The sequence below is a fragment of the Haliotis cracherodii genome, unplaced genomic scaffold, assembly GCF_022045235.1.
Source record: "Haliotis cracherodii isolate W230 unplaced genomic scaffold, xgHalCrac1.p SCAF_2, whole genome shotgun sequence".
Taxonomy (NCBI): domain Eukaryota; kingdom Metazoa; phylum Mollusca; class Gastropoda; order Lepetellida; family Haliotidae; genus Haliotis; species Haliotis cracherodii.
The window spans coordinates 40,574,752-40,596,827 of NW_027266275.1; the positions used below are offsets into that span (position 1 = coordinate 40,574,752).

At 38.6% G+C, this 22,076-nt stretch overlaps 1 protein-coding gene across 6 annotated transcripts; it reads right to left on the bottom strand.

The window, feature by feature from the left end:
• Nucleotides 1-7,647: 7,647 nt before the first annotated feature.
• LOC139468089 (luc7-like protein 3) lies at nucleotides 7,648-22,039 on the bottom strand. 6 transcript variants are annotated; one of them, XM_071249810.1, is made up of 12 exons: nucleotides 21,904-22,038; nucleotides 20,092-20,158; nucleotides 19,894-19,933; nucleotides 18,843-18,981; nucleotides 18,394-18,471; nucleotides 16,836-16,931; nucleotides 12,351-12,521; nucleotides 11,818-12,080; nucleotides 11,372-11,661; nucleotides 9,754-9,992; nucleotides 8,083-8,180; nucleotides 7,648-7,965 (listed from the first exon to the last, which is right to left on the bottom strand). In XM_071249810.1, the coding sequence occupies exons 1-10, from the start codon at nucleotides 22,006-22,008 to the stop codon at nucleotides 9,775-9,777; spliced, it is 1,467 nt and encodes a 488-aa protein (XP_071105911.1). In that variant the 5' UTR covers nucleotides 22,009-22,038; the 3' UTR covers nucleotides 7,648-7,965; nucleotides 8,083-8,180; nucleotides 9,754-9,774. The 6 variants fall into 6 exon arrangements, with proteins under 6 accessions (XP_071105911.1, XP_071105909.1, XP_071105912.1 ...); XM_071249808.1 differs by having other exon boundaries at nucleotides 8,083-8,185; XM_071249811.1 differs by lacking the exon at nucleotides 12,351-12,521 and adding an exon at nucleotides 12,572-12,733 and having other exon boundaries at nucleotides 8,083-9,992; nucleotides 21,904-22,039.
• Between the last annotated feature and the right edge of the window lie 37 nt (nucleotides 22,040-22,076).

Here is a 22,076-nt window from a genome sequence, read left to right on the forward strand (position 1 = left end):
TCTCACGCGTGTTTCTTACGTGTGTCTTGCGTGAATTCGGGGTGGTTAGGCTCGGTTACTTGGTTGATTACGTTACCCGACGGCGTGGACAGTTGTTCGTCATATCAACCACTACATTGTCTGGTTCTGACTCGATTATTTACAGACCGCCGTCATATAACGAGAATACTTCTAAATGTGGTGCTAAGCAACAACACCAAAACATCACGCAAAACCTTTGATTAAATGTGGGCCTATACAGATACTCAAGACGGTCAGCTCTCGCGAGTTTTCATGTCATAATTCTTGTTCTAATTACTGAAACCTACCTGAAACTGTACTTGCACTGGCCGGGGCACACCTCATCTCTCCTACTTACTAATTAATCTCGTTTATTGATCTATTGATCAGTAAAGGCATTCTGTGACACTGTGTCTCAGAGACGAGGGGAACAAAGCAACACTGTGCTCCATGGTCTGGCCATCCTCGATTTACCAGAGTATTACATCTCCATCCTACTGTGACAAATATCCTGGAACCATTCGCTTCCATGGATTCGTTTTCAGCACGTTTCGAATGACACGACGCAACAAATAGCCTTATGAGCGTAGGTGCGTGGGAAATCCTTAAGGGATAGAGATGAAGATAGTGACGTCACTTCCAATCAAATTGGAAATGGAAATCAAGGGCGGGTAATTTGAGATTGCGAGAACCGCGGGAATGGATCCAGGGGTTACTGTGGGTTAACCGAAATTCTAGCCTGGGAGATACAGAGGATGCATCTCCGTCAGGGATTCCTATTTCGCAATATAGAATTCCTTATCATATGTATAACTATACAATATTCATCCCTTAATTCAAAGATAAAACAGCCGTGAAGATCCCCGTTAGAGGTCTTCAGCAAACTTTGCTTTTCGTAAGAGGCTACTAACGGGATCGGGTGGTCCGACTCGCTGACTTAGTTGATGCATGTCATCGTATTCACATTGATTGGATCGATGTGCACGATGTCAAACACTGGATTGTCTGGTTCCGCCTCGATTATTTACAGACCATCGTCATATAGCTGGAATATTGCTGAGTGCGGCGTTAAACAACAAACAATAAAGACAAAATAATCAAAGATAGCTGCCTTTCACTGGATTGGTCTTTGGGGGGATACTGTTTATGTAATGGTGCATAAGTGGACACCATGACTGTTTATCCTGAATAATACGCCTGGTCAAATTAGGTCCAAACAGGAATAATGTTTGCTTTACATGTAATAACAGAACCAGATACGTCACCACCTTTTCTGGTTGTTCCATATTTTCCAACCAGAGACGTATCATGAACCATTTTGAAAGAAGATCTCACCAATATCTGACTGTTTTTATCTTTTATCCCAAATGTTGTCTAATGCATTACAGCTTAGTCCTCTGCCTATGGCGTAATGTTTATAACTTAGCCTCAGTTGAATATACACAGGTACAATGTGTAAAGCCTTGTGTACCCGTCTGGACTGGAATAATGTCTTTTTTAAGCAGCGTTAAACCCACTCCCCGAGAAGCAGACTGGATAACGTTCTTCACACAACACACATCGGGTGCCACTCTCCTACCCAGAGTTCCTAGCGGCCACTGCGCCGGAGTGTGACCGGAGGCGTGTTCAGGAGGGCGAGCGACCGCGCGAGAGTACAGTGAGGCAATATCACGCCTTTCTAAACGGCAGGCGCGTACTCGCTCTCGCGGCACAGCATCCAAAATGGCGTCACGGGGAATCAAAACAGCCCTGTCCACAAGTGTCAGAGATTCACACATTTAATTTCATCACAAGTTTGATGGGTTCTTACTTTGATTATTAGTTACATGTCCCTGTGCTGGACCAGACAATCCAGCAATCGACATGAGCATCGGTCTGTGCAATGGGGATACGATGACATGCATCACCCAAGCCTGTGAGTCTTATTACTCGATCCTTACGGCAAACATATGGGTTGCGGAAGACCTATTGTCTTCCCTGATCATCACGGGTCAATATATTGAAAATGCAAAAATAACTTTTTGATGGTAGATCTAGTCTAAAAGATTATTCTATTGACATCGGTTCCATTCTCGCCAAAGGCAAATTTGTTCAATGTGCGACGCCATCTTGGATTACGAGGCGAACTACAGTCCGTTTGACTCCAAATGAGAACGATGAATTGCAAAATAACTCGAAATCCAGAAAAGTGTATGAAACATCAATACGGTACTTGACCATGAATACCCTGTACCCAACAAAATCTGAATTTTGTTTATTTTAAGACCCATGACGGATGAAGTTCTATAAGAAACTATCATGTAATTTTGTATAGAAATGTGTACATGACACGTAGGGGGACAAACCGTGGAAGGCAAAGCGAAAGCACGCATGCACTGCACGTTCTGTGGTAGGGGAAATGACAGAGCGTTAGAGGGGCCGTCTCGGTCTCATGATAATTTCAGTCGCAATCTGACTCGCTCATGCCATAGATCTGTCGTCGGAACTGCTGGTGCCTGAACCGACTGCCACTATTATAGGTTGGACTGGCTCTATCTCGTCAACGACTGTGGCCACACAACGCCTCCATATATCTACTGTTACCCGACCAAGGGATTCCTTTACGAGTTGTTCAACGTCTCGTAATTTGAACGTTGTGTTCGATCGTCCAACGTAAGTCACCCTTGGCGATGCCCCATACCAACTCGATTGGATTCAGGTCGCAGTGATAAGGTGTCAGTCGTAAGACAGCGTGACCCTGACCCTTGATGTAACTGTCAACTTTATACACGGGGTCAGGTTTCATAGTTTTGATGATTTCATAGAGCTGTGGTTTCGTCGCTCGAGAAGGAAAGGTAATGTTCCTCCGTTGCAGCCAAGTAACCATGTCTCCTTTACGGTTATTAGAGGTTGGAGTCTTGCTTTCTGGATCCTGCACACTGTGATACGGTGCATTGTCCATGACAATGAGAGACTTGGTAGGCAAAGCAGGGACTAATTTATCTTTCACCCACTCCAGAAATACATTGCCGTTCATTTCTGTGTGGTAGTCCCTGTTGTCTTTGGCCTTGGCTCTAAAGACGAGGTCACAGTCTGGGAGAAAACCCTGACTAGCAGAACCAGCATGGAGAATTATGAGTCTTTCACCCTTTCCCATTGGTAACTTTCTACCAGACTCCTTACAGTCACCACTGGGTACCCACTGGCCGCTGGCTGTGTGTGACGCATTTACCCATGTCTCATCTAAGAAGACGGACTCATATCCTTCTTCACGTTTCTGCTTGATGGTACGAAGGTAATGATTTCTGAGACGAACAATGTCAGACCGTTCGCTATGCTGGATGCCGGTCGCATGGAACTCTGGGTAGGAGAGTGGCCTCAGGTGCCAGTTCACCAAAAAACGTTGTGATCTCGCGAGAACGTCTCCATGGTCAACAATCCTTGATATATCAAGGAGTCTTAATCGGCCGTAATTATTGGACTCTCAATGACAGTTTGCTGACAAGCTTTTCGTGAGAATTACAATTCTTGATGACAGTCCAAACATATATATTGCGAAACATATAAAAGGTCATATGAGGTCATTTCGCCTCATTGCCGTAAATAAAAGAGCAGCAGCATAAGCCCAGGGCGGACTGTTTGGAAATAAAGTTGACCGATATTTGTTTCAAGTTATACATCTTGTTCACCTTCTAGATTTATATCAATCCCTTTTTAATACGCTTTACATAGATTTATGAATCATTTCCCTCTGCAGCTCGGGAAGTGTTGAGAAAATCTCAGCGACCTACCAATGCTGCCTCCCTCTCCAACCCTACTGTCCCTCTCCCAGTAGGTCATGTAGGGAATTTGTTTTTTTTTCCATCGATTTAAAACCGACGGTGATGATACACAGTTGTTTGTCATTCATTTGATTTACTTAGAACATAAAACACACTTACTTTAAAAACCAAAATTCCAAGAATGTGTCATTTTCATTGAAAAAAATGGGCTTAAGAGTCTCAGCCCATGATGATTGATCAGATCAGGGAGAAAAATTGGGGAATTTGACATGCAATTTTATTAAAAACCCACAAAATTTGGTTGGAATGTAGCAAAACCCTCATATTACAATAACCATACTTCACACATCTTCTCTCATTACTTATGCTGAAAACCATTAACACTCTCTTTCTTTCCTCTCTAAGCTCTCAACTGCTGAAGTTGATTCCCTGCCCATAACCCAGGCCCCTCTCCCCAACCCTGCCCGTCCGTCACTGTGTTGTTCCTCCATGAACTTGGAGCAAGACATCCCCGAGATAGACTTGGGAGATCCAACAGAACCATTTGCAGTACAGCACGTAAAGCCAGTGAAGCATGTAAAGCCAGATGTATATGTCCTCGTTGACATGAGCCACCTGGAAGAAATAACGCCACCACAGTCATTTGTGACAGCATGCTGCAGCTCCTGTGTATTCAGCTTCATCAAGAGATTGTTCACTCTGTACTAAATTGACATTTCATGTGACTCAACACAAGTTGAACATTTGCAATATAAGGATAAATATGATTTCACGTTGTGTTACGGGTTACTGCACTTATGTAACGATATGCATTCAAGTGTCGTGTGCAATTGTGTGTCTGGACTAATGCTTGTTTTATAAATACTGAGATACCATGCTGCAGTTTGATTATGAATATGCCACTCAGACCCCATATACTGACCAGCAGAGTTAGAACTAAACTCAAACGCTTTACTAGCCCGAGACAATGTAAAATGTCCTTGTAATGTCAAAACAATGGGAAAATGTGGAACTAGCCTGCAGGAATTAGTAACAGCTCTTTGCTTCTAACCCTGACTTGCTTTATCTCCTTAATGCGGAGTGCCAAGAGTTACAGGGATAATTCTAGGATGGGGCCTTGTGCTTTTAGCCCCTAATTATGAAAAAAGTCCTTATTTTCAAATACAATGGGGTATTTTAACATTGTGCTGAATGGGCGTACCTCTGGAATATTTGAATTTTTTACATAAAGGGCCCATGTCCGAAAATTCCAAGAGTGAAACCTGGTTAAAAAAAAACTTACCAGTTAAATACCTCACCCCAAAGATCTCTGCATATACATGATATATCCTCAATGTATCCAAGAACCATCTTTCAAAAATGAAATTGCATATTCTACTCATTGATGGGTCACAAGTGTAAATATTCAAACAATATAACCACTACATGCAGAACAAAGCATTTAAAGAAAATGGCAAACAAACTTATAGCATATGGACAAGGCCATCCTCCAGGTTTACTGCCCACTTGTTACAGGTCATCCTTTGTGCATAACCAGGTTATGAAACTGGTACTGAGCGACCTATATATAAGGATTGTCATCACCTTTTGCCATACATCAGGGTTCAAACAATATAATCACTACATACACAAAACTTCAAAGAATTCTGCAGAAAAAGGCTACCAGTACTGTTATTCATCTATTGAACCCAGCATCTGCTAAACGCTGGATTTTATTCTGTTTAATGCTGGCACTCACTACCTTACTAATTCCCAAACTCTTCAGTCAAAGGGTACTCTTAAGTGAAAGGGAGTAATCATTACATGCCATAAGTTAATGCGATATGCTAATTAAATTCATCACATGAACATTTTCAGTGGAACCAAAAACAGTATATCACACATACAACAAACCAGGGTTTAAATTATTACGATGCACGCATTATGGAGATTGTCTTGTTTGTAATTTGTGTGGCTATTTTTGTTAAAAGTGTGTACATATTCCACAGTTTGGTTGCTCTCTGCTGGTTCTCTTTGGTTGGCCAATCATTGTTTAAACAAACACTTCACCTCAAAGGTCACCTTGACCTCACTGGTCAATGTTGTCAAAAAGACTTCCAAGGGTAATAAAGCAGACATACATCATGTAATGTTCCAGAGATATACCACCCTGCTTTCAAATTCTAAGTGTGTCCGTGGCTGCCAAATTCAGACAAACATTAAAACATCCCCATTTACATGTGGCTTCTTATTTACCTGAAGCTCCATGCAAGAGCCGATTAAAATAGGTATGAGGTGGCTATGCTGACATGGCTGAATACTTGTGCATACTTGTTATTTTCATACAGTAGTGGAAAAATACACTGATGCATTGGTGGGTCGCGTTTTTTACTTTTCGATACAAGTATTGATCACAGTCGCACAAAGTAAAAAATATTGATTCTTACCTTACATGTTTGCTTTCTTACCTGTTACGCCAAACACTAATTAGGAGTGTAAATTAGTCAGGGAAAATGTAAATATGTTTCATCCACTGGGCCATACTTCACACTACCAACTGTAAATCATCAGTGTGCTAAGTATTTGGCCATCTTGTCTACATGAAAAAGATGGCTTAGGCACCACAGAGAGTACCTGCAAATATCGTGATACATATTTGATCATGATGTTTGTTTGTTTGTCAGCACTCTGCAATATTCCAGCCATATGAAGGCAGTCTTTAAATAATCAAGTCTGGACCAGAGAATCCAGTGTTTGACATCATGAGCATCGATCCACGCAATTGGGATACGATGACATGCATCAACCAAGTCAGCGGGCCTTTTGACAAGTATAGTCGCCTTTTACAGCTAGCATGGGTTGCTGAAGACATATTCTACCCCAGATCTTCATGGGTCATCAGATCATGAACATGGTATCGTGATACATATCTGATCACACAAATGGTGTATCGTCCAAGCCCTAATTATGAGTTGACAGCATTCCAGTTAGTTGGTGTGTTAGCTAAATGTGGTAGGAAAGCAGGGCTTAGACATTTACCACTTTGGTGAAACCCATAAGTATGGTATTAACAAACATAGAAACATAATTGAGGTGAACCCACACTTGTAGGTTTCTGGCCTGTTGTTGTCTGAGGTATCTCAATTCGCTGTGCAGAGTTTCATTCGTACAATATGAGACCTGGCTTGGAGATTCACTCGTGCTCTGAGCCCATAGTTTGTGTGGTCCAGAATCCATTGTTAACAGAAAACATTGATGTAATACTTCTGTATCTGGTGCAAAACAACCTTCCTTCTGTACAAGAGCCTGGTGGATTTGGTTTGTACGACAATCAAAAGAATTGACAACAAAGCCTTCCCTCTGCTTCTGTAGATGTTTCTCCAAAGATTCACTTTATAAGCATTATCAGTAACCTTAGCATTGACTAAAACAAAGGGAAAATGAGAATCCTTGTCCATAGTCCAGCTGTTCCAGTTTCTGCTTCTGAGATGATTCTTAAAAATACCAGGGTAGGAGAGTGCCCAGTTATAAGATCTGACTTGAGTGAGTGGGGTTTACCACAACTTTGAACAGTATTCCAGTTAAATCATGGAATCAGCTAATATGGAAGGAAATCTCAAAGTATTGCAGGTCTCGGATGTTTTCAAGAGTTGACTAAAAACAGGACTAGGTGGTTATGATGTGTGACCTGGCTGATTGTGTCTTATCATAGCCCAATGGTGTGGACTGGTTTGCTTGATCCATAATTGATTACTTACAGAACATCCAGAAACAGGTATTATAATGACAACATTATTCTATCACACAGAACTCTATTCATACATTGTACAAGAATCTAAAGAACCGTTTCTGATCCCAATATCGTCACTCACTGTCACAAACAACAAGAGAAAACAAACCCTTTTGTCATACTTCAGCAAATTTATTCATGGACAGCAAACATAATATCCTTTATGCAGTAGCCTGATCCAGAACCTGCAATAGTGGGCTTTAAAAACTTACAAAATGTACAAGAAATGAATCTCTACAGTGGAAAATGGCAATAAAATGAATTATGGAGACGAGGACATTCTACTTATCGACAGAAAAGATCTAACCTTTCAAATCCCAATTACATATAATCCAAATTTAAGTTGTAAACAGATGTAACCAGTACAATCTTTCTGTTTTAGGTAGTTCCACGACTCTGGAAAGACTTCGTCCTCCACAGGCATCTTGGAGCAAGCTGCAAAGACAACCAGACAAAACAACAAAATGAAAAGCGGTTCACAACTGTTTGTGGGTTTACTACAGCCTAATGCATAGCTTGTGATAGAGTACAATCAGTGTAGATACGACCCACCTCTCTGAACGTAATAAGACGAGAGATGAAAGCGCAGCTCCGATGTCCCATGGCTATTCTCATGGAGGATGAGCGCAGACTCTCCTCATTTCTCCCATCTTGGCTTGAGTGCAACAGAAACCTTATATTTAAACCAGTCACACATAGCTTGGTATCTCGTGCTTCCTTATGTCAGCCTACCCACATATTTCTGTAGACTTTTCAATTTTGAAATTTGAAATGGATCAAGGGTATAATGATAAATGAAATTATCATTTTAAGACCATATTTATATGCCAAATACATCCTATTGTTGGAACAGTGATCTGTTGAGGCATAACTTGCTCTGAGTCTTAAAATAAGCAAAATAATTACTGTATATTATGTGATGAGTTCACTGCCAAAAGAAAAAAAAAATTGTAGAAAACTTATTCATTGACGACTATACTTGGAAGCTTTTTCCTGTGGTTTTATATGAATGTGAATTGTCATCAAAATAACATTTGCACTACACAGAAAACTGTTCCTTTGATTTTGTTCACCTCCAAATTATGAAATGACCCCTTCCCTGAATAAAACAACATTAGCAGTGACTACAAAATGTGGAATACAATTACCCAATACTTCAACTCAAAACAGGAACATGCATTGATGTTATTGCCCATGATAACAACTTGGTGTTTTTAAAATGAAGCTTTTAGAACCACCACAAAGGGTCACAAGTTGTTATTAAAGGCAAATTGTTCTAAATATTAATCTGTCACCACATGAAATACCTGGTGAGATATAACTTTGTTATTCCGTAATTGTGAAATGAACAGCGGTGATGTGGTTCCTTCATCTGACTGGCTCTCGCTACATCGTCTTATGCTAGTGGCATCACTTGGGGCGAGAGAGGCATTAACACTACATAGTTGATGCTACAAGAGTAGCAGGCACTCCATCTTAGGTGGCCATTAAAGCAAACTCAGACTACTTCATGCGCAATTACATGTCAAAATACTTAAACTGATATTATTAGAAATAAATTTTAATCGATAAAAAAAAAAAAATCTTTTCCAGTTTAGAAATACTTCAAAATAAATGAAATGATATTGCGTTAAACTTTCGTTAAAATTATTTGATTTCAAAGAAATCAACATAAAATATTTTCTGGTTGATAAAAATGGTTGAAAGAAAAGCAGGATATTAAGTGCTTCTTTGTCCTTTAACGAGACCTGCTTTATGCCATTCAACCATTATATAAGACTCTTAATTTACACTTTAAAATATGTGAAGAAAACATGCTAATTAATATTTTATACATACCAGAAAATATTTGTGTTTACATTCATAACCTCTCGTTCCTACTATTGAGGTAAAATCTTATGTTAGCAGCCTCACACATTTAAATGCATATTTAAACTAAGTTGTGAAAGACTTAAAGCATACAGATTCACATGTGTAGGCACATGCACACAAGATATCACCACAAATGAAACCTGCTAAAATCACCATGTTCTGTATTTTTCCAATGACAAAATATCAAATACTTTCACAAACATGAATGAAAAGATCTTCAATAACAGTACAAATTTCAGCAGGCTCCATAGAAGGAGAGGTTATGTCAAACGTTCACTCACCTGTTGAGCTGGAAAGTGAAAGGCGTTTACACTAACAGCAGCAAGGTATGCCGTCATTGTTTTCACTTACCTGTGATGTCTTCAAGGTACCTCAAGCATCATATTTTGAGTCACCTTCTGATTCAATGGCTGCTGGTGTTTTTGTCTCCTGCTCCATGGGTGTCTCCTCTGTCTTGTCATTTTCACTCGGTGTCTTGGTTTCACTGATCTTGGTGTTAGTGTCTTTCTCGTTCACCTTTTCCCGCTCTTCCTCCCTGTCTTTCTCGGTGGACTGCCTCCCGTTGTAATCCTTCTCTTCACTCTTCTTCCCTAGGGACAAGTTGATGTGGGTAACAGGTCAGTCTAATACATAAGGTAGAGGTGCGAGAGTGATTGTTGTTTTAACTAGTGGTGGGACGGTACACGGATGCATCGGTGGATCGTGATTTTTTTACTTCTCGATACAAGTATCGATCGCAGTCGCACACACTAAGCAAAACATATTGATTCTTACCTTCAGTGTTTGCTTTAATAACTGCTTCACTAACTACAGTCAAGTCTCCTTTATCCGACACTCGTTAATCCGACAATCGGCTTTATCCAACACTAATGATGGGAACCTATTAAATCAGTGCTATTTAGACCCGTTAATCCAACAGTCTCGCACTCCGACTCCGACACACCAAATTTGCAACAAATTAACGAAATCACTCATTAATCAGTCTCGTTGATCCGAAGAGTCATACAGTCCGTAACATTTGTTTTGTGCTAAGCTTTAAAGGTTGCATGATTAGAAAACATATTCCACTAACAATGTAATAAAACAATATGAATAATTCATTTTTCTTTTTTTATTACGTGTTTGTATCGTTACCTATTGTGTAGTTGTCCGATTTTCGATCACGAACGTTGATACTACTTAATTTCGTTTAACCGACATACTCGTTCATCCAACATAATCATATGCAACCAACGATTTCGGAATATCTGATTAACGTGACTTGACTGTAATTAGTAGTGTAAACGTAAGTATGTTCATCCATTGTGCCCTACTTGACACTGCCAACCAAGTGCAAGGTATTTGGCCATCGGGTCTACGAAAAAGATGGCTTATGAACCAAAGATGACAGCACATGCAAGTATCATGCTATGTTTTGGATCGTGAGCAAGGTATCGTGAAGCGTATTGGATCAAACAGTTTGTGTATTGTCCCAGCCCTATTTTACACCATAGTCAGCAATACTCAAGCTGTAGCATAACAGTTCGTAATCAAGACTGGTCCACACAAACCATTGAGTGAAAGCATGAATAACAACCTATGTCAATTCGAGTATGCAAATATATCCCGTACAAAATACCATCTAAATACATGACTTTTGAGAATGCCGACACATCAAGTACACAATGATATAACTTATCTGGGTTGCCTTAACTTATCTGATTTTGGCTTTTTGCCACACTTTACTTTGCTTTACTTTGTGCATGTGTTGTTACATCCGCCATCTTGTTTTTGCCACATTGTTAATGGACCCATTCTGTCACATCTTATAATATGGACAGTATTTAAGTAATTTAATCTAGGATATGTTTCTCTTTTCCGATATGCTAATCATATGCGATCACACATGAAATATAGCTACACAAGGAAACTGCTATTGTAATTCAGAACAGACTCTTAAAATACTAAATACAGCAGGTAGTATTCCTACCTTTTTCTCTGCTCTTACGGTTTTTGTCTCGGCTTCTTGAGCGTTTCCTCGAGCTCTTGTCCCTACTGCGAGAACGTTTATCTCTACTTCGTGAACGTCGACTCTTTCCTCTGCTACGTGACCTGCGATCCCTGCTACGTGACCTGCGGCCTCTACTCCTTGACCTCCGATCTCTGCTTCTTGACCTGCGACCTCTACTTCTTGATCTTGATCGGTGACGGCTAGACTTATGTCGGTCTCGACTTCGAGACCTGTGACGATGTCGGCTACGACTACGAGACCTTCTTTTTCTGTAATGAATAAATGATCACTCATGAAATCTAAGGTACTAGCCATTTCTTCACCTTACTTAACAGGCATTTGAACAGAACTTTAAAAGTAATCATAGTGAATCACAATGTCATTTACTTATCATGTAATGTTTATTGACACGTGAAGTATTTAACCTGTCTCGACTTGAGCTTCTTCTTCTGTCACGGCTACGTGATCTTCTTTCTCTACTTCGTGACCGCCTACTGCGAGACCTGCTTCGCTTCCTCCTTTTCTCTCGCTCCTTTTCCCGTTCACGCTTCTTTTCATCTTCTTTCTCTTTTTCCTTTTTACGTCTATCTTCCCTTTCTTTTTCCCTCTCTTTTTCCCTTTCTTCTCGTTCCTGTGCCAGTTTAGCCTCTTTGGCTTCTCTCTCATCCATATCTGCTTGTATTTTTTTCTGAAAGTGAAACATCTTCATTTTAAATATCCAGCATGATACAAATGAATAAACCTCAAAAAGACCAAGTGCATTATTTATAATATGGGGATGCCAGGTACAGAAGCAAGATCTTCATTTAATCAATACATTTATTCTGATTTCATTTACACCAGACTAAAAACTTCTCAGAACATGGCACCAATGCTCTTTTTTTCAAGTATTTGAAATTTCGTGAGGAAAAAAAAAACAGAAGGAAAGAACCGAAAGACAATGTCTGCCAAAGCATACCTGTTTGTGTTCTTCTAAAAAGGCACGGATTCTGGCATACCCCATATGTTGTTTCCCCATTAAGTGTTCATCGATGCGCTGTTGGGCATCCCCAACAACTAACAAAGCAGAGCAACATCCACACACTTCCAGGGTCTTCTCAGGATCAGTGTAATACGCACCCGTCTCGTTCTACAAGATGAAAGGACACACAATTAGGCCCTGTCGGACTTTTCCCTCACCTTAATCTTGTCAACTGTGGCTCGGACCTGTGCATATCCCGCATGCTGCTTCCCCAGCAGGTGCTCGTCCAGGCGCTGTGGCATGTCACCCACAATGAGGAATGCCCCACATGTGTCACACACCTCCATCTGTTTGAGCTGAGGCAGCTCTGCATTTGGATTCTGTCAAAAAATACAACACCACTGTCTGAAGAAGCTCTTTTGGAAAGACTGAGCATTTGTGCTGTGGAACCATCATCAGCGTTGTCTTGATGAAACAAACTCAATTTCCATCAAATACTACCTCTTTATTTAGAAATCCTGTAGCTTTCCGTAAGGCAAAGAACAACTCCCCCCCCCAAAATGCCAATAAGCCAGGAATATGCACAAAATCATCCAAGAAGCTATTGATCTCATCCGTTTCAATATATTAATGTTAAAACTTGCATATGTGGTTGGAAATTTATTTCGAGGAAACTGTATGGGAGTGTGAGTGAGTGGGTATGGTTTTATGCCTCTTTTAGCAATATTCCAGCAATATCATAGAGGGGGATACGAGAAATGGGCTTCACACAATTTACCCATGTCAGGAATCAAACCTGGGTCTTCAGCTTGACGAGTGAACGCTTTAACCACAAGGCTTACCGACCGCCCCAGGAAACTCTATGGAAGTACAGACCAGCATCAACACGTATTGTCAATACTCCATGGGTTTGTTTACATATGTGGCTATATGGCCATTTTGCAGTGTAGCAGCTGTTTTATGCATCGAATCAAGCAGATGCCAGGTTACAGAGAGAGGAAAACCTGCAAGTGCTGTGACCAATCATTTGTTTCGGTGGACTTAGAAAAAAATAAGAAAGATGAATGAAGTAAAAAAATATGAAATACGAATTTGAACACTTCATTGATTAGTGAGGAAATACAAATAGTTTTCAGTGATTCACTGACTTGAATTTGTTGTCCTGAAAACTGGAAAAACAGAAATATTTCAAATATTCCTAAATAGAAACAGGCACCAGTTCATGGTGACTAATATATCCACAAAGTTTGATAAAGAAATATTAATCGGTCTTGAATTATGCTCTGGAAACAGACCCTACACTCATTTCAACCTGTCTCATGGAAAATGGAAAAAAATACACTTTTATAAACTCCTAAATAGCCTTCATTAAGCAGAGGATTCTCTAACATACCATGGGGGAGCATTTATAGAATTCATTAGTTTATATTTTATCAAAATATCTTGAGGCCAGTCTTCCAAATTAAGCCTGAGAATGAAGCAGTCATTCTCATAACTGTGATGTTTAACAATGTTAAAAGTTAATATTTTAGGGAAATAATAGATTCAAATAATATTGGAGCAAACCAACTGATCATGCTGATCACAAACTTATATATTCTGGGTTTCAGGATTTCTGCATCAGGGAAAACAATGTCATGGAGGGATGGGTAATGGTTTAAGTGGTTTAAAGTGTTCCACAATATTATGGGATGCACAAGGCCTTATTGCAATATGTTTAAAGATATATTGTATACAAGGGTAATTCTAAATTTTGAATTCAAAAGCAATCTGATACATTAAGGTATGAATTGAAGTTCATAAATGGAACAAAACAAGACACTGGTATTTGGCAAGTACATAACATTACATACATGATAAAAATCGCTATTTAAAATGACCCGATATATTCGGCATGGAATAATGATATTGGGATATGTATCATTGAAGGAATTAACCTCAAAATACAGATATACAGATAATATTGCACACACTTATTAACTATTGTAATATGAATGAATCGGACGGTCCTTAACATCTTTTGAGCAGTATATAATGAGGCAAGAGCCGAGTTTCCAAGACCCATGTTTCATTGTCTAGCTAAGATGGATTATGAGGATAGTATCCATGTCTGGAGATTTGACTCCATGCCTACACAGTGAGCATATCAAGAAATATTCCTTGTTTGTTGTTTATCGCCACACTCCGCAATATTCCAGCTATATGACGATGGTCTGTAATTAAAGTCTGGACCAGACATTCCAATGATTGAGTATGAGCAATGATCCACATTGTCAGGGTACTATGACACACAACCATGTCACCGGCCATGATCAACCGATCCATTTGGTCGCATCTATGATCAACATGGTTCCATTGGCACAGCAAACTGCAACACCTACGATGACTAGGTCAACCGTGTCGGCGGTGTCGCCGTGCCAAACATGAAATAAGTATGGTCATAAATAGGCTTTGAGATAGCCACATGGCGAATTTATGATAAATGATTAAATCATGATCACCAAAAGTAGAACTTCAAGGGATACTTAGTATATATGCATCATGATAATTTGTACCACTAAACAAGTCATATTCATGGCATGAATTTTGTCAGCCAGGGCTCGATTTAGGGAACTCCATTTAAACTGTACCAGGTGCATGTTGACGTTAAAAGGTAGTTGCGCCAGACTAAACCAGATTGCACCTTTGTTCCATAAATTTATCAAAGTTGAAACACAGTTGCATAAACTAGACTAAATATAAAGTAAAAATCACAAAATCTCTGATGGCTGTTACATATCATTAAACTGACACACAGGGATTAGTGACATAGTATGGTAAATAAAACTACACTGAGTGGTTCAAAGATTGATGCTGTTTGTGACTTGTACTTGGTTGCATTTTTCAAGAAAGGGTTGCACTGATGGATGTTTTATATAGCTAAAACATTGAGCCCCGTTAGCTATCAACAATGATCAACACACAGGGATACTTGTATGTATAAGAACACCATTCCTAGGGATAAACACAAATATATGAAAACATAGATTAATGACAAAATGGTTTTGATATTTAAAAAATCAGTGTTCAAAATTGAAGGGGGTCCTGGTGTGCTAAGATCCTTGAGGTTTTCTCCTCTAGTATTTAAAGCTAAGTACTCCATTAATCTAAAATATTCAACAAAGGACAAAGACCTCTTGGCTTTCAATTTAATGCTAAATTTCCAATTCTGAAAAAATATTCAAAAAGGTTCAGGATAACATAATAGATTAAAACAAATTAAATCCCCAGTTAAACATTAATAGTGTAGATTTTTCATGAAACTAGCAGTATGTGGATTCAATTAGTGACCAGTTCAAAAGTTTGATGTATGATAAAACAAATTAATTCCTTAAGCTTTGAGACATGCCCCTACCCACCAAAAAACTTATCTGTGAAAATGTTGAATTTCCTTTTTTGTCACCCATTCTCATATTTTGCCCAATATTTTTTCACAATGTTATTCCATGAATTTTAAAATTTATATAGTGTATAAATCAAATCAAATCGGTCATCATACATTACGCATTGAACTAGATGGGTCTTACCCCTTCTGCCGGTGGTAATAAACCCCGACCTTGTGGACAGACTGGATGTATTTAATAACAACTCTTAACAGAATATGAATGAAAAAGGATCAGTTTAGTTTAGTTACTATATTAGACATTGAGAAATCAGGTAAGTGGATTTTGCCAGATAGAAAACTTCCAGGGCCATCCGACCCCCACCCCACCCATTCTATCCCCCACATCCAACCTTTGAACTGGTCCCTGACCAACTTACTTAACACAAGTCAAATTAGATATTGAGTATATTGAGAATTTATTCCCATGATTATGTGTTTGAAATGACAAGAGTCGATAAAACCTTATAATGACATCAAAATCACATGTTTCACTGGGTTGAAATGATTTTCTTAACATGCTGAAGTCATGACATATGTATCTTGATATCTTGTTCATGAGCTTACACAGGTCACCAGCGTTAGAAATTGGTTTTAGTCCTGTAGTCCTTGCCAAACTGCCCATAACTTAAGGTATCATAAGGACTAGTAGAAATTTGCCATTTTTAAGTGTTTTGCTATAAGTTATCATTATAAGGACTAGTGGACTAAATATGTTAGTTTCTACCCCTGGTCACTATTTCAGAATAATGAACCTAAATTATATTATAATTGTCATACAACAGGGAAAAAAGACATTTTATTCTCTCAAAAAATCACTCGTGCCTACCATTCATATTAGTGAAAGTCAATACCAATATATCTGAATCAATAATACAGCCAAAGTGTTATCAACTGCCAGCCAGTCACAAGACAGTGTATCAATACAGAATCTAGCATCTTGTGCATGATTGAAATTAATGTGTATAAATGTATATCATATTAATGCAAATCATATTTCCATATGCTGCATGCTTGCACAGGAAAAGGAAATGGTAGGTAACACTATGCAATGTACTCACATTTTCCAACTGTCTTCGTTCTTCTCTGAGCTGATCACAGAGTTTCATCACCCCTTGTGCCTCTTCCACCTTTCCCTCACAGCCCAGCTGTTCAGCCTGCAACATAACAAACTTGTTTACTCTCTGACAAAAAAGGAGCTGGCTTTTGAAACGTTATCATTATCCATATTCAGTCTATTATGATAAATACAATCAACAAATTTGCGCCATAGATATTATTTGGGAAATGAATTCAGACATCTTCACAGAATTTCTCTTGACCACAAGTTTCAAGTGTGAGGTGAAAAGAGCAAAATTATTGCGCTTATATAGAATGTGCACATGTGTGTGCGAACGTCTGTCTGTCTGTTTGTACTAGTCTGGACTAATGCCGATTTTACATGTGCTAGCCCACTAAGATACCATGCCACAGTTTAACATGAATACCCCAAACTATACTGACTCTGAGCTGACCAGTCTTTGTTTTAGCCCCTTAATGCTGAGCACCAAGCAGGGTAACAAGTACCATCTCTTGACATCTTTTGGTTTGACCTGGCTGGGGATCGAAACCCTGACCTTCCGCTCTCTGGGCAGACGCTCTGCCACTAGACCACATAGGCAGTCTGACCAGTCAGGCAGTCTGACCATAAAGCGACCCCACGTAAAAGGTGACTTCCCTGTACAAGCCTTTAAAATTGACGCTAACCTATATACCCCGTCTATAAAGCGAATCAGAATGAAGCACGTCACCAGCGCAAACACAATCCCTACATTTGCAATAAAAAGATGTTTGTCTTCCGCAGAAAAGAATTACATCATATCACTTCAGCGAATTCAGAAAAACCAACAGATCATAACAATTCAACTTGGTCAATACAAATTTAAAATTTGAGATTAAATAACACTAGACATGATGATTTACCAATCAAATTCTATTTCCTGTTCTGATAGGCATCGTTTTATATGCAGCGATTAAGATTACTGTGTGTATTTTCCCGTAAACTAAAATGAATATAAACAATGTTGAATGAAATTTTGAATAAAGTCTATAAAATAGATTACAGACACAAGTCCAGATATATAATGAACTCTTTTTATAACAAGACAGTGTAGTAATAGTAGTGTAATTTTGGCAATTGTCATTTGATGAAACTGTACCGGAAGGGTACAGGATATTTGTTATAACAGAATGTAGATATAAATGATAAAACACTGGGAAATGACGGAAGAAGGAATAATATTTTCCAGTATCTAAGTGGAACCAATCATGCGATTACACTTGTGATGGGGTGAATGTATCTAATGTTAGTAATTTTGGGATTTGACAAATTTTGTCATAGTATCTCGATGTAAGGATCCCCTTAATATTCAGTTTTACACATTAGAGTTATGGCAAGGATCCATTATTTTCCTCCCTGGTTTCAAACACTGATACCTCTAAATCACATGGATATCTCACAACCCAGATGTGAACCTAACATCTTTGAGGTTGTCAGCATGATATTTATGAGAACAAAAGTCACATGTACACTGGCACTGATGACAGGAGTGGGTGATGAATAAAAAATGACAAACTTACCTGATTGACAAGTTCATTTATTTTCTCTGTAAGCATGGTTATTTTTTCTTCTTTCTGAGATGGTAAGTTACCATTGAGCTGAAAGATAAAAAAAAAGCAATAAGCCTTGTTTTTTCTAAGAAATCTCAAATACTCCCATTTATTCTTGTGATTTCAATGGTTAAACATTTAATTAAGACGTACATATTTCCCCCCTTCAATATTTATTGTTCCATTTCATGAAGGGTCTCACAAACAATATGTATATCTACAAAATACTGTTCAACAAATATGACAGGATACAGAGTGAGTGAATGCTGTTTTGTGCCACACGCAATATCCAGGCTATATCACAATGGCCTTTATATCTTGTCTGGGAAAAACACAAATTCGTGATAGTATGATCACTACACATGCCTTTGAGTGATAACAAACAATCTGCCAGATCATAAGTTCACAGAAACACTTACAGATCCCTGTGTGCTGTTCAATGCAAGCCGCATATGTCCTCTGCGTATTCGCTTCTCAACATCAGATATAAGACCTTGTAAGAACCTCATGAAATCATCCTCATAACCCATCCTCTCAAACCGTGTACTCTTCACATATCTGGAAGGATGAACAATGGGTCAGGTTAATGTACTATCAAACCCTTATCATGTCCACTGGAAACAGTGAAATAACTGGCTGCCCACTTGCCTGTGGCTGGTAACTTTTCTGTCAGGCTGCATGAAATTTTCGTCCTGCCCAACTGTCTGGGATATGACATTAGACTACTTATGTATTCAGTTATATTTTAACTTCTCGTAGATTCTCAAGTGATTGTTTGCATTATTTCAACTAAATTAAGACATAATTTGTCTCAAGTTTTGTTGTTGCTATTTTTCAATATCAATAATGTCTGAATGTAGGCAGGTTACTTTGAAGATGGGCAGGCAATACATATTGGTCACCTGGCCAACTGTCTTGTTGAGTTTATAAATATTTCAAACATTGACTACAAGTAAACTCCACTATTCTCATGCATGAATGTTCCTACACAGGAGCTAATGCAGAAGTGGGAATGATGCCTGTGGCAAGATGATTTAGAAAAAGTGTTTCCTTGCAGAATAGTTCATTTGACTTGACCATGTTGACATGAATGTGTTTGTAAATAGCATGAACTACAGTGTAGATAAAAAGTATGATTTCAAATTTTCAGCAAGACATCCTATCAAAGATTTAAAATAGGCTCCTCACAAAGTTTATATATTTCCCTGGATCGTGCAAGGAAAGTAAATGTGAAAAGATGACAGAATCTGAATGAAAAATCCGTACAATACAGCTGTTTAATCAGCAGTCATCTGTCTTAACCATGTTTCTACTTGATATCCAATGTGTTATGAAATAGATTCAGTAACATGTAACCTTAAGCTCTCAAGTACTGATCATTGCGTTTTACACATGCTGCTTTCCTTACAGTGTATTCATAAGTATCTGTCATCATAGACATTAGGCTAATATGCGTTTTACATTACTTACTCTTTCCGCAAAAGATCATCATGAATCTTATCACAGGGACCTGAAACACAGATAATGATATGTTCAAGAAATGCTCCCAATACAACTAATTTCCAAACAAACATTTGAAAACATGCAAAAAAAAGGTTTCTAACAAATTCATCTCTTCATGGACTTCTTTATGTCAACACAAAAATGTATGTTACCAACAATACATACCTAAATCTGCACGGGTGTTGACAAACAGCTCATGTGGGCAAAATCCACACAAAAAATACTTGCATACCTGTGGAACAGAAATAGATTGTATGACAGAAAGAGTATGTCAGCTCTACTGGATTCATCTCATTACATTTACTCCACCACATCATCCAATTCAGAACAATTCACGGGCCAAACAAAAGAAGAACTATTCGGTTCATCACTGTTCAAGTAACCATGGTAACATGCAACAGAGGAAGATAATGTCCCAAAATTATTTTGTTGTTGTAGCTTTCAAATGGATGTTCACACATTACTGTGGTTATGGATCAGCACAGGGTAATGATAAAAATAGAGAGGGGTCATTGTCTTCGTAAGGATTTCTATTACACCATTAATATTGAAGTTTATGAACAGGATCAATAGGCTTTTCTCCTTAATTTGAACACAGGGTGTTACTGTCCTGCCAAACTGTTAACATCATATATATGCACAACAACAAAAACCATAGGGTCAAAAAGAAAGAAATGATGATGGGCAATATTTGCCCTAGATTGCTACAATTGTATTTGTCTTTTTATAAATTGTATCACATTCACAATATGGTACATGTTGTAATGTTCTTAATTAATGTATCATAAACATAGAGAGGCTTCACACTTTTTACCCATGTATGTGACGAGCTAACACCTTAACATCTACTCTACCCGACCCAACCGCCCATCATAAACATAGAACATGAGAGTGATATTGTCATACGTGTTACTGATCATATGATATACTGAAAAAATGTCGTTTGAGTTATATTTTTGCGTGAATTAATCACCACCTTCGCGTCTTATATTAAGTTGTAATTTGAGCAAGGTGATTTTGGTGTTTGAAAGAGTCTGTCTTGTTCACCATTTTCGAAGAAATATTTCTCTCTTCGAATGAAAACGCGCAAAAGTAAAATGAGATGCGATCATGTGCACGCTTTAACAGGGATTTTGGCGATAACTGGTCTTCTGCTATAACTGGTCTTCTGCGATAACTGGTCGCTAGCCAGTATTCATAAGAAGGCCTTTCAAAATATGCCAGCAAGTCATATGGAATTTTCCTCCATGACCATAGAGAAGTTGCTCATTCTAGGCTCATGATACACACTGATATGCTCTCAAGTAACAATCCTATTTCTCACCATAATTACTTTTGTACGGTTTTCATACAGATGAAAACGTATTACATTACAATGACTAAAGTCATTACTGATGATAACCATTGTCACAGGTGACAAGCTGTTATATATTGTGAATGACATTACCATCCTTTATCACTGTTTATTTGGATTGCCTTTTTTGTTATTAATGTTTCAATTCCTGATCCTTACTCTTGCATTATTAGCTTTGTTGTTAACATAGAAGGCAATTGTGCATAAATGTACGTTACTGAGAAAAGATATTAACTTGTGTCACAAGTTCAACGACGAATGACTTGCATATCTAAGAAATACAAACAATCATTTTATGATTGTGTGGCCACCAGGCTATTGCAAGCACGTGTTCTCAGTGTTTAGATTACAAAAACTCGCTCACCATTGGGTCTAAGTTTGTTGATAGTAACTTGATACCGACATAAACGGTTGCATTAGAAAATATAGCATACATAGATGTATTCAGTACCACCAAACATACAAGTAGATATACTTTATTTGATACCCTCTGTATTTTTGTTGCAGTAGTCAAGTCATGTGATTATGGTTGTTACGGCACTCTCGCTTATTTTCGACATGCGATAACGCACAAGACAGATCTAGAATCGTTTTCAAACACATATAAAAATGATAAAGTATACCTCAGGATCACTCCAATGTGTCTCACTTCTCTGTTCTGACGGGGCGAGATTCCGATCTCGCCCCATCAATTCATCCAACAGGGCCGCAGCCGCGCCAGCCGCCATGATTGAATATTTTCTACAGGATGAAGACAACCTGCATAATGTCCTCACGTCCTAACATTGAATTATAA